The sequence below is a fragment of the Capricornis sumatraensis genome, chromosome 15 (genome assembly GCF_032405125.1).
Source record: "Capricornis sumatraensis isolate serow.1 chromosome 15, serow.2, whole genome shotgun sequence".
Classification (NCBI taxonomy): Eukaryota; Metazoa; Chordata; class Mammalia; order Artiodactyla; family Bovidae; genus Capricornis; species Capricornis sumatraensis.
The window spans coordinates 57,194,171-57,206,229 of NC_091083.1; the positions used below are offsets into that span (position 1 = coordinate 57,194,171).

At 58.8% G+C, this 12,059-nt stretch overlaps 1 protein-coding gene across 1 annotated transcript; it reads left to right on the forward strand.

Moving 5' to 3' along the window:
* The first annotated feature begins 3,014 nt into the window (after positions 1–3,014).
* On the forward strand, positions 3,015–10,846 carry STMN3 (stathmin 3). The gene is made up of 5 exons (XM_068987481.1): positions 3,015–3,033; positions 8,349–8,444; positions 8,701–8,876; positions 10,005–10,196; positions 10,787–10,846. Exons 1-5 carry the CDS (start codon positions 3,015–3,017, stop codon positions 10,844–10,846), a joined length of 543 nt encoding a protein of 180 aa, XP_068843582.1.
* The last annotated feature ends 1,213 nt before the right edge of the window (positions 10,847–12,059 follow it).

The following is a 12,059-nucleotide window of genomic DNA, read 5'->3' on the forward strand; positions in this document are numbered from 1 at the left end:
TGCCCGCGCTCCAAAACCCCGCCCGTCCGCCCTTCCCGCTGGCCCGGCCCACTCCGCGAGCCGAGAGCTGGGCACTACGCGCCCCACAATGCAGCGCGGCAGAATCGCCAGCGCGCGACCTGAGGGTGGCGCGGGGCCTGCCGGGAGTTGCAGTGACGGAAGGCGCTGCTGGAGTACAGGTTCCAGTGCCCGGGTCTCTGAGGAGAGCCGTACACGAGCGGGGTCCCCAGGACTTCGCCTCAGTTCGGCCCACACACCACCATCGTGTCCGCAGCCGGCAGCCAGTCTGAGTATGCGGGCTTAGGCGCGCCGTCTTTCCGGAACTCTCTGCACTTCCGCCGCCATTCCCAGTCCCTTGCTCAATGCTCCGGCCGGAAACTGCTCCCCTGAGGGTGCACGCGCTAGTCGCGCGCTGCGGTCCAGGTCCCACCAGGCCCTTCCGTTGACCCTGAGCCCAGGGCCCGCCCCTTCTCGCCCGGGGGCACGAACCTAGGATCCCGACCGGCTCCCTCCTCAAAGTCATCCCCACCGGGGTCTCCGTTCCACTTCCCGCCTGGCCTGGGCCACGTCCTCTCAGACAACTGCCCAGACAACTGTACAAACGTTCTGACAGGTTCCCTGTGGTTTCCACCTTTTCTTGAAACGCCCAGAGGTCTTTTAAAGACTTGACTGAGCTGATCACTCTCAGATATCGCAGATGGCTGCCCCTTGCCCGTGACTTGGCTCCTGAGAACGTCATCTGTTCCTCTGCTTACTGTCCTCTGGGTCCAGCCGCTTTTTCGGTCAATGTCTCCAACTAGTCAGGGCAGGCCCTCTGAATCCCCAGCTCCCAGCACCAGCTGGCAGTCAACAAGGAAGTTTCAGGGGTCTACACAGCTTTCCGTGGTTAGAAATGTTTTTCTAGGTGACCCCAGTATGCCCCAGAAAGCGCCAGGAAGAAACTGACGGTGCGGTGGCAGCCGCAGTCCTCTGGCCAGGCTGATTTTAGAGGGTCCCGTGGGCTGATTAATGTCCAGAGGTTTTCCTGCTGGTAGCACGTTAATGCCACGTATGTGTTTAGGCTCTTGGTCTGAAGTCATGCTTGGGAAGCCCTTGGCACACGCTGGTATCCACCCATGCCCACCTGTTCCAGTAAGGGAATGGCAGAGTGTCTATCTCCGCAGGGAGTTTGGAGAAAAGAAGTTTGGAGATGTGTTGGCACACACTTGCTGGATGTTTACCTGGCACACTTTGCAGTGCCATCTATGCAGGCATTAACATGTTTGTCCATCCAGCAAACCATCCCTGAGATGAGTGCATCTATGACCCACTCCTTACAGGTGAGGAAAAGAAGCACATTGTTGGCAGCAGTTAGTAGATTTCCCAAAGTGAAAGTGTTAGTTGCTCAGTCGTGTCCAACTCTTTGTGACCCCATGGACTGTAGCCTGCCAAGTTCCTCTGTCCAGGCAAGAATACTGGAGTGGGTAGCCATTCCCTTCTCCAGGAGATCTTCCCAACTCAGGAATCAAACCCAGGTCTCCTGCATTGCTGACAGATTCTTTACTGTCTAAGCCACCAGGTGAAAAGATGGCAGCAAGTCCCAGAGCCGGGAGTCCTACCCTTACCCTCCACACCCCACACTCTCTAAGAGTAGTGGCATTTTCTCCCACAGAAGTCCAAGGAAGGGAAGCGCAGGACCCAGAGATTCAGCAAACCCTGGGCCAGAACTGGAGCTGAGGACCCTGGTCACACATTGTGCATCAGGACCTCCTGCCCAAGCCTCCTAAAATTATAACATGTAAGTGCTGTGGTCCTACACCCTGAGAGATGAGCAGAAAGGGACATGGCCACATAGCAAGCCCCAGAAGGCCGGCACAGAGATCTCAATCAAGTCAGTGAACTTGAACTTGCACTGAGTGTCTGCTCTGGTAGGCTTTGTGGGACTCCCATGGTAGACCAGCCCCAGTGTGGACCCATTATGCTCATTGAGTGTGCACATTAAGGTTCTTGGCTCTCCTCGTCTCTGCATGTTCCAGGTTTCCCCAGAGTTCTAATTCTGGCTCCAGGACGCCGTTTCTTGTGGAGTCAGCCCTTCTCTTGGCCTAGTGGCTCTGTCCCTAAAATGGGAACATCACTCCATCTGCCTGACTTCCCATCCCCAAAGAGGTGATGCTTACTCTGGGAAAGGCCCTCCCTTTGAGGGTATCAACCAGAATTCTGAGTCTGGGGAGGAAGCAGGCAGGACACTCACCAAGTGTGCACACTTCTCCTATACCACTGGGGATTAACACCATTATCTCATCTCACAACTGAGAAATGGAGGCCCAGAGAGGTCAGAAACTTGCCCTCAATCACACAGCAAGTAGATGTCAGAGCGGGGATTGGATCCTGTCTCTGTCTTCGTCCAAAGCTTTGTTCTGGGCCTTTGCACATTGATTTACCCTCTTCTCTGCCTCGAGTCGCTCATCCTCTGGGAGGCCCATGGAGGCCTTCCAGACCAGCCCCCACCCACACCATCTATGATTTGCTTTCCCTCAGCACAAGCCTGGGCACAAAAAAGGCACCTCCCAGCCTTCACTGGCCTCAGAGAAGCTCTGCAACCCCACCCTGACGTTGAGGCCTGCCCCCTGCTCGTGCACAGCCCCTGGGGAATTGGGTGCTGTCTCCACCAGCCCCCTGAGAGTGTACAAAGCCAAGTTGGGGCAGCGGGTCCTAACAGTGAGCGGTGGGAGGATGGGCCTCTGGCTGCGGCGCAGAGCTCTGCATCCCAGGCAGATCTCAGCCCCTCCCATTGTCCGCTCCCCTCACCCCCTCCCTCCGACGGCTGCAGCCCAAGCCACAGCCAGGCGCTTTCTCTCTCTCTCTCTCTCTCTCTCTCTCTCTTTCTCTTTCTCTCTCCCTCCCTCTCCCCTGCCCTCCCGCCTCCCGCCCTCCCTAGCTCCCTCCCCTCCCCGACACTGCAGCATTCGCCGACTGCAGCTCCAGCCGCCGCCCGCGCCTCTCCCGCCTCCCGCAACCCCGCCGCCGCCAGCACCATGGCCAGCACCATCTCCGGTAGGCACCCGGGCCTCCGGTGTCCTGGGGCAGCGGGTCTGAGCACCAGACTATTGTCTGGCCTCGCCTACTGCTGGGCGGGATGTGGAGTGTTTTCCCATCTCGGATCCTGCGCCCTGAAAGGCGGGCAAGCTCCGGGTGGAACCCCCAGGAGACATGGTTGAGGGCTAGGGGATTGGGAGACCCGATGCCCATAGAGCAGGGATTGAGGTGCCAGCCTAGCAGGCTTGGGCCGCGGGGTAGGGACCATGCTCGGGGTGGGGGCGTCGGCCTGGGGGTGCCGTTGCCCCTTCGTGCGCCGCTGTGCCAGGCCGGGCGTGACTGCCGTGCCACAGGGTGGCTCCGAGAATCTGGGTGGGCGCGCTCGAGGGGTGCAGGCATGGTCCTGGGAGGCGTCCGGCCACCGCAGACCCTGGTGGAACTACGCCTTCACGGGGGTCGGAGGGAGGAGCACAGGACCCTTTGCGGGAGTCCCAGCCCGGGGCCGGCGTGGCCTGGACCCTCCCTGCGCCAATGGATCGGCCGAGGGACTGGAGAGGGCGCTGGGAGAAGACGGGGGAAGGAAACCTGAGCAAAGCTGCGCCCGCATTTCGCTTCGCCGCCCCCTCCCCTCGCCGCTGCGGGTTCGGGACCACCCTCTGTGACAAGGTGCCACCCACCCCGGTCGAAAAAGCCACCGCCCTTTACACTGCGGGTTCCGGTGAGGATGGACGTCTGCCCCTCCTTCCCTCCCCTGCCGCCCCGCCTCCCCAGCTGCAGACCCACCGCCCTCAAGGGCAACGACCCCCCTCCTCCCCCGCCTGCAGCAGGCCCGAGGATCTCGCGGAGGAGCGGGCACCGGACAAGGCGGGAAAGGCGTAGCAAATACTGGACGCGAGGGTGCTGCCCGGCAACCCCCGGCGCAAGGACGCGAGGGTCGCTTTCCCTAGAAACGTTCTGCCCAGTCTAGTCTCCCCAAAACCAGTTTAATCTTTGCACGCGGTGCCGGAGATGGCTGGGTGGGCGGCCTCCCACTTCCACCCGGTCACCCTGCCCATTCTTCCCTCTCCCCTGGGGACCAGTCTCTGCAATCTCCCCCTCCCCAGCTAACTAGACTCTCGGGAGCACCCACTTAGGCCGGAAGCGCCAGAGCTCCGCCCACCCACGTGTGCACCGCGCTGACCCCGCCTCTCAGGGCAGGTGGTTCTGGCCCCTGGTGACTTCTGCAGGAGCGTGGGAGGAGACCACGGGCGTCATTGACTACACCCCTCCCCAACCTCCTTGGTCTTGTCCATCTGGACTTCATCCACCCCCTGCCCTCTCCCTGTCATCCCCAGAGACACTGGGCAAATGAAGGTGGCCAGTGTTGCCCCAGTCCCACCCTGGGGTGGAGCTGAGTGGCCTCACTCACCACCTGTGCTGAGCTGGGGGACATGGGCAACCATTCCTGGGGAGCATTTATCAGCTTTTCACCCTGTTGGTAAAAACACTGCTCAACAGGCCTCCTTCTCATCCTTCAGACTTGAGCAGAGTTAGGTTAGGTGGGGGAGGGACGAAGAGGAAGCCTAACCCTCGATGGCCATCAGGGCTGGGTCCAGACCCTCCAACCTCAGACCCTATGGCACCACATCCTCTTCTTGGCCAGTCTTTGGGGCACTGCTCACCCACACTCGTTCCCAGGATTTTTCTGGGTGTCCGAGTTATCACTGGTGTCCAGGAGACCATGGGTACAATTGGTCAGTTTTGTCCAGCTTGGCCATCGCTTCAAAGATGTGGTGCGGTGCCCACTTGAGAAGTGCCCCTGGCTAACATCACACAGGGCCGGGCCTTTCCTGTCATCAGCTCTGCCCTCTGTAGAGTGTGGGCCACGTGTACAGGTGCCTGTGCTCACCACAGCTTCTCCCAGCAAAGTTTGGTAGGAGGGAGGTCTGGCCCAGAAGTGGCTACATGACACTACCAATAACTGTGGCCAGAGTAAACCAGCTATGGAGTCTTTCTGAAAACATATCTCTGACTAGAGCAGGCTTCGATGCCTCAGTGGCCTTGCAGGGTCACCTTCACCCTGGCCTGTGCCTCCTGGGGGCTGCACTCTGAGGACACCACCTCTTGGTGTCCTTCCCTAGTGCTCAGCTCTTCAGGCACATTTGCAGAGTCGTTCATATTCATCCCCTTATGCAACTCTGGCAAGCTATGAGGATTTGCACCTGCTACCTAGCCTTTCAGAGGCTCAATTTCCCCATCTGGCTGGCAGTAATAGTGCCAGCACCTCCCCTAGGCTTGTTCTGAGGGTTGAATGAGCTATTTTGGGAAACAGTGCTTGGGCTTGGGCCTGCCAGGAGGTGAGTGCCCAGTCCATGCCAGGCAATGTGACTGTTGTAGCCACATTTCCCAGAAAAAGGTGAATGCTGCTGGCAATTCCTGCCATATTGGACTCCCAACTCTGACTAGTAAGAGAGGGACAGACTGGGTACAACCTGCCATGTTGGGCTCCCAATTCTGACTAGCAAGAGAGGGACAGTCAGAGTGGCAACAAGCTCCATCTGTCAAGAGTCAGCAAGCAGCAGCCTCCAAGGCCCTTCTAGGGGTGAGTGAGAATCTATGATGGGCTCACTTCCCTCCTAGTTCTGGAAGACCTTCTTACCCACCATGAGGCTCCCAACAAGAAAGTTCAGAGGCTTGGGCTCCTGACAGGCTCCCATCTTGGAATGCTGTGTGACTCTGGGAGGGCCACTTGCCCCCTCTGAGCCTTCTTCACCTCTGTAGAAATGAGGTTGATGAGGGTGTCTGCCTGTGGTGGCTGGTCTTGAGAGTCAGTTGGGAGGAAGGGTGTGGCATGCCCACCCCTGGCCCCTTGGACGACTATTACTGTTATCACGCTGCTGCTATATGCTGACCCAGTGCCTTCTAACTCTTGCTTGTCTGGGATATCATTATCAAAAAGGCCAATATGCATTTTTGCATGTTTAACATTTAATATGGGTGGGGGGGGCGGCTGAAAGCAATCCAGTTCATAGTAGAGACTTTTTTAATGACCTTCTGAAGTCAATGATAGGGAAGGAAGAGAGGGTCTTGTGAAGAGAGAAAAGGAAGAGTGTTCCTGCTGCAGGGGTTTCCTGGTTGGAGCTACATCTGTGGAGAGGCCTGGCCCTCCGTCCACTCTCCCCTCCGTAGTGAGAGGAACTTGAAACCTCTCTCCCATCTTGCACATGACTAGGCTCAGTCCTGATCTCCAGCCTGGGTGCAGGCTTCCCCCTGCTGGTATTCTCTCCAAATTTACCCGTTCCCCAACTGCCATGCAGTCCCCACCACCACCAGCAGCCAAACACACAAGTCCTCTCCTGGGGAGCATCCCTCCCACTGGGATGTTACTTTTCAACTTTTTATTTGTTTATTTATGGCTTTCTGGGTCTCTGTTGCTGTGTGCAGTCTTTCTCTAGTTGCAGCGGGTGGGGGCTACTCTCTAGCTGCAGTGCACAGACTTCTCACTGTGGTGGCCTCTCTTGTTGCAGAGCACATGCTCAAGGCGCACAGGCTTAGTTGCTCTGAGGCATGTGGACTCATCCCAGACCAGGGATCAAACCAGCGTTCCCCGCACTGGCAGGCAGATTCTTATTCACTGTACCACCAGGGAAGTCTTAAAGTTAACTTTTAATGACATAAGTAATACAAAACTAGATTCTGTTTCTGAAAAAGCAAAATTGATGTCAGGCCAAAATCCCCTTTGAGGTCTGCCTCTACCTGGCCCTCCTTCTCAGCCTCCTGAGCCAATGACCAACTCACGTGTCTCTGCCATTTCCCCTCTGAGACCCCAAAGGCCCTCCTTGCTGCTTGCCCAGGATTCCTTTGTGCTTCTTTCAAGGCTCCCTGGGCTCTCTCCAGAAGGGTCTGGGTCATCAGGATGTTTCGATCCAATACCATCATTCTGTGCACTGGCTGGTGGAAAACCCTGGTCACAGCATACTGCTCCCTGAGACAGGGGTGGGTCACTTCTGTCCTGAGTCCTATTTCTATGCCAACGCTTTCCTAAATTTTATGTTAATTCAATTTTAAAATACTATCTTGTATGAAATTTGATCAGAAAGTTTTCTGTCCAAACTGTTTGCCGCATAAAAGTATGCTGTGGGTAACAATGCATGCTCTTTCTCTCTTGTGAGCCAGAGTACTTCTCCTTGGAATGTCTCTTTAGAGACCACTAATGGCTTCTCCAGCCAGGGAGGAAAGCCTGGGGGGTCTGAGGCCCCTAGTCTTTGGGACCTAGTGTGGAGGTGGAAAGAACACAGACTATCTGGGTTGACATGGAGGAGCTCTGAACAAATCACCCCAGCTACCTGGGCCCCCTTTTGACTGAGTGGAGGCGGGGTGACAGTATGGCTTACAGGATTGTTGAGAACCAGTGGGTGAGGCATCAAACCCATGTGTCTACTTTGGGGCCTGGTTTGTGTGAAGAGACCACGAACAGCAGAGTTATTTTCACTCTGAGAGTGGGCATCTCCCCTTCCCTGACAGGGCCCAGGGCCTGAGCAGGCTTACCTCCTTTTCTGGTTGGGTACTGTGGACATTGGCTGGGGGCATTCACCCTGCAAGGGTAGAGGGAGGGGTGTGGTGCTGAACGGACAGCTCCCTTCACTCTGGCTTTTGAGAGGTACTGGTGCGTGTCTAGTGAGAACCAGGTTTCATCCCATGGTGGCGGCACTACAGGGCAGGTGCGGGGACAGGAGGGTCTGAGGGCCTCACCTAAATGCATAGCCCAAGAAAATGCTGCCTGCAGAAGCTCTACATCTGTGCTAGCCCAGTCATGAGTGTGGTGGTCAACCTCTCTACCGACTGGGCAAGTATTCATGAGAGGGAAAGGGGAGGAAGGAGGAAGTCCAGGGAGGGGCAGAAGGAGGTGAGAGTCAGGAAGATACACAATGACAAAGAATCAGCGAGATGCAAAGATAACAGCGAGAGGTGGGGACAGATGGACAGCCAAAAAGACAGAAGGAAGCAGAGATACAGATAGACAGAGGCGGGGGAGATAGACAGAAATGCCAAGAAAGAGAAAAGGAGGGAGAGGGAGACAAAGACATGGGGATCGAGGTGCAGAGGCTCAGAGAGAGAACAATGCAGGGCACCCATAAGGAGGCGTGCAGAGGGGAAGACAACTAACATCCAGGAGGGAGGAAGGGATTCACAGTCAGAGATGTGGGACACAAAAGAGCACTATCCATCGGTTCCCAGAGAGGAACATTAAGGGAGTGATGGGGGCAGAGCCGGGGGGAGGCCTGGGCTGCCAGGGAGGTGGGGCCAGAGGAGCGATGGGCTGGCACCTGCTCAGCCTGGCCTCATGTCCACAGCATACAAGGAGAAGATGAAGGAGCTGTCGGTGCTGTCGCTCATCTGTTCCTGCTTCTACTCACAGCCGCACCCCAAAACTGTCTACCAGTATGGGGGTGAGTGCCTGGCCCTTGACCTCACACTGCCTGCCGCCAGCTGACCTCACTGACCCCATCCCATGACGTCTGTGAACGCTTCTGGTTGATTGGCTTCTGGAGAAGGGTCCCTGGGGGAGGGGCCGGTCCTGGGGGCCCAGTCCTGGAGTCCTCTTCACCTCTTGACTTGGATGTCTCACCTCTTAGCTTGGATGTGCTCAGCCTCCCCCCTCCTCGCCCAGCCCTCCTGAAGCCCCCACCTGCTCTTGCCCTGCAGACATGGAAGTGAAACAGCTGGACAAGAGGGCCTCCGGCCAGAGCTTTGAGGTCATCCTCAAGTCCCCTTCCGACCTGTCCCCGGAGAGTCCCGTGCTCTCCTCCCCGCCCAAGAGGAAGGACACCTCCCTGGAAGAGCTGCAGAAGCGGCTGGAGGCAGCTGAGGAGCGGAGGAAGGTCAGGAGCCACCCCTCTGGGTCCTGATGAAGATGGTCAGGAGGACTTGTAGCCACAGACAGAGTTCCCAAGGTGCAGGGTTCTCCAAGCATCTGCTGGGCTTTGGGCCTGTAGCAGAGAGAGTCTCACATCCCTGGACTACCCTCTGAGCCATCAGAATGAGACAGGGGAGGGAGGAAGGATTCCTGGGTGGCAGCCACTGGAGGGGTGCCATTGTTGAGAGGGGTGCCCTTGGCCATACTGGCCAGATGGGAAGATCAGGAGGTAGCCCCAGGCGGGGTGCTGTGAGAGGAGGCTGGGTAGGCAGACTCCTGAGCGGGGGAGCTCAGGGGTGCCCCTGGTAGAAGCAGGCCCCTCCTCTCCTTCTCACACCAGACTCTCTCAGACTGAAACACACAGAAAACCCTATGCTCTCAGGAGTACTGTCCTGATGCTCAAGCCCGCTGGGCAGGGGCAGCAGCTCTATCCACCCCCTTACAGCAGGGCCGGTGAGACCTGGGGGCCCAGGCTTCTCAGGGTTACCCAGTAGTGACCAGCTCCTGGGTGGCGCCCGGCAGCCTTCTGAAGGAAGCTGAGGGAGGCTGTTACCTCTGGGGCTCTTGGGTCTCCCCCTGGGACCTCCAGCAGCATCACTCTTCTCATTCTGACTCTTCCCTTCCCCAGCGGCCCTGAGGGCCCCTCCACCGCGCCCTCAGCCCCTCAGGGAGCTCAGAACCTGGTGTGTATTAAGCACCTACTTTGTGCTCAGCGGGCAGACCTTTGAAGAAGAGACAGGGAAAAGCTCAGTAACAGTCCACAAACTTAGAGCTTCTTCCGCTCCTCCAATATTCCTTAGGGCAGCCCGGACTCTGGAGTGGGATGGAGAGGGGGCGCCCGGAGTCCAGCGGGGAAGGGGCAGCTCTGCAGCCGAGGGTGGACAGGAAGGGCTTGTCTGGGGATGAGATGGTCACCCTAGCCGACGGCAGGACAGTGTAGGCCTGAGCTCTCACTGAGGACGAGTCCGGTGGGCTCGGGCTGGGCGGCGGGTCCCTGACAGCAGCGCGGAGGGCTGGGGGGTGTGCCTGGAGGGGTGGGCCCGGCCGCCCCTCACGCTCGCCCGCCCGGCACCACCCCCTCCTTGCCGCGCAGACGCAGGAGGCGCAGGTGCTGAAGCAGCTGGCGGAGCGGCGCGAGCACGAACGTGAGGTGTTGCACAAGGCGCTGGAGGAGAACAACAACTTCAGCCGTCTGGCCGAGGAGAAGCTCAACTACAAGATGGAGCTCAGCAAGGAGATCCGCGAGGCGCACTTGGCGGCGCTGCGTGAGCGGCTGCGCGAGAAGGTGCGCGCCCGGGCCAGGCCCGAGCAGGGGGCGGGGCGAAAGGCGGGTGGATCCGAGTAGGGGGCGGGGCCCGAAGCAGGGGTCCCCAGATGCTCCTTCTTTTGGCGGTGCGTACCCACTGCACCGCCAGCACTCCCACAGTCCGGCCTCTCCATGACTCCAGGTCCTGCTGGAGCCGGCTAGGGTCGGGGAACCCCTGCCCAGGCCGGAGCCCCCTCCCTGAGAGTGGGACTGGGTTAGTACCAGGGAGCTCCGCAGCCTGCACACCCGGGAAATCCCTTGAGCCACAACCCCCTGGTCTGGACACAAGCCCAGACTCACTGAGGGCCAGCCCCCACCCTCAAGCCACACTTTCAGTCGGTTTTTCAGGCCTCTCCCTGCCCTCTGTTGCTCCTGGTCGCTAAAGCGTGTCCTCATTGGTCGCATCGGCAGCACCTCGGACCGAACCAATCTAGGGAGGAAAGGACCCTAGGGTCCCCAAGCCGGGAGCAGGGTGGAGGGCAGGACACGCAGAGCCCAGGAGGACTGGGAGGGGCAAGACCCAGTCCCTCCCGGCTGCAGAGCCCCGCCCACCCCGCCTGTCCTGGCAGGAGCTGCACGCGGCCGAGGTGCGCAGGAACAAGGAGCAGCGCGAGGAGATGTCCGGCTAAGGGGCCTTCTGGACTCCGCGACGCCTGGATCCCGAGATGAGACAGAAACACATCTGGGTTTCGGTTTTGTTTTGTTCGACTTTGTCTAGATGCAACTTTTGCTCCCGCTCCTCCCTCCTCTCCTGCCCTCCCAGCTTCAGCTTCTCTTTCCGCGCTCCGAGCTGTCTGGTCCTTGTGGCAAGGCTTTGACCACAGGCTCTCTCTGGAGGAGCCCCCAGGGAGTGGCACACGATCCCTCAGTTCAGGCCCAAGCTGGGCGGTGGCTGGGTCCCCTCTTGGCAACCCTCTTAGCAGACGTGGTGTCGACCTCAATAAAGCCAGCGATGGTGGCAGGAACACTCGGGTCCTTATGAGCACCTTATCACTTAGGGCACGTCCTCTGAGCCAGCTCCGCCGGCAGGTAGAGGCACCACAACCTGCACGTCCTCCTCCCCTGGAAGAAGGGCTGGGCACGCGGGAGGGGGCAAAGGAAGAAAGACTTGAACAGAGAAGGACTGTGGGCAGTGAGGGCCAGGTATCCAGTCACTGGCCAGCCTTGGGAGCTGCGTGTGCAGCGGTGCTTTCTGGAACTGGTGGGTAGGAGCTGCAGCGTGCCGTAATGTGGTGGCACAGGGGTCCCCAGAGACCCCTTGGCCTGAGGTTGGCACCCTCGGCTGCCCTGGGAGCCTTCAGTCATTGCGCTTGGCTGGAGAGGTCATGGGGTGTGGTTTGGCCAGCGTCTTTAGGAGAGTGGGCCATCTCCACTGGGACGGTGAGCAAACTGCTGTGGTCTAGAGGGCTGTGGGCAGCATGGCCATCCCCGCCGGCCCCTCCTCCCAGAAGGGCCTTCTCTCTGGCACAGCACCTCTGTGGGGACAGCCGGCTTCCCGCTGTCCCTCCTCTCCAAGCTTTGGAGGACCTGTCTGTAGAGCCCTTTGGAGTCCTGGCTCCCTCCTGTGTGCCCTCTTCGTTTAAAAGATGCCCCTATCTGTTTCTAGCCATGGGGCTTTCAGGTGGCCAGGTGTGGGAGGGTGGCAGCCCCAAGTGCCCCTCTGGGAGCCCTAAGTAGATATTAGGGGATAGAGGACCAGTGCCTGAAAGTTCAGATGTTGGACGGCAAGGGTCAGGGTTCCTCAAGCTGCCTCCCCACCTGCCCCATCCTTCCATTTCTGGCTGGTGGCCCCCTCTGGCTAGCCTGCAGATTGGAGGCCTGACTCTAGGCCTCTCCTGCCAA

Excerpts from the sequence above, each read along its gene's own strand:
- STMN3 (XM_068987481.1), top strand. Across the intron at positions 8,445-8,700 it reads AACTGTCTACCAGTATGGGG|ACATGGAAGTGAAACAGCTG; the intron begins GTGAGTGCCTGG and ends CTTGCCCTGCAG. Across the intron at positions 10,197-10,786 it reads GTGAGCGGCTGCGCGAGAAG|GAGCTGCACGCGGCCGAGGT; the intron begins GTGCGCGCCCGG and ends CTGTCCTGGCAG.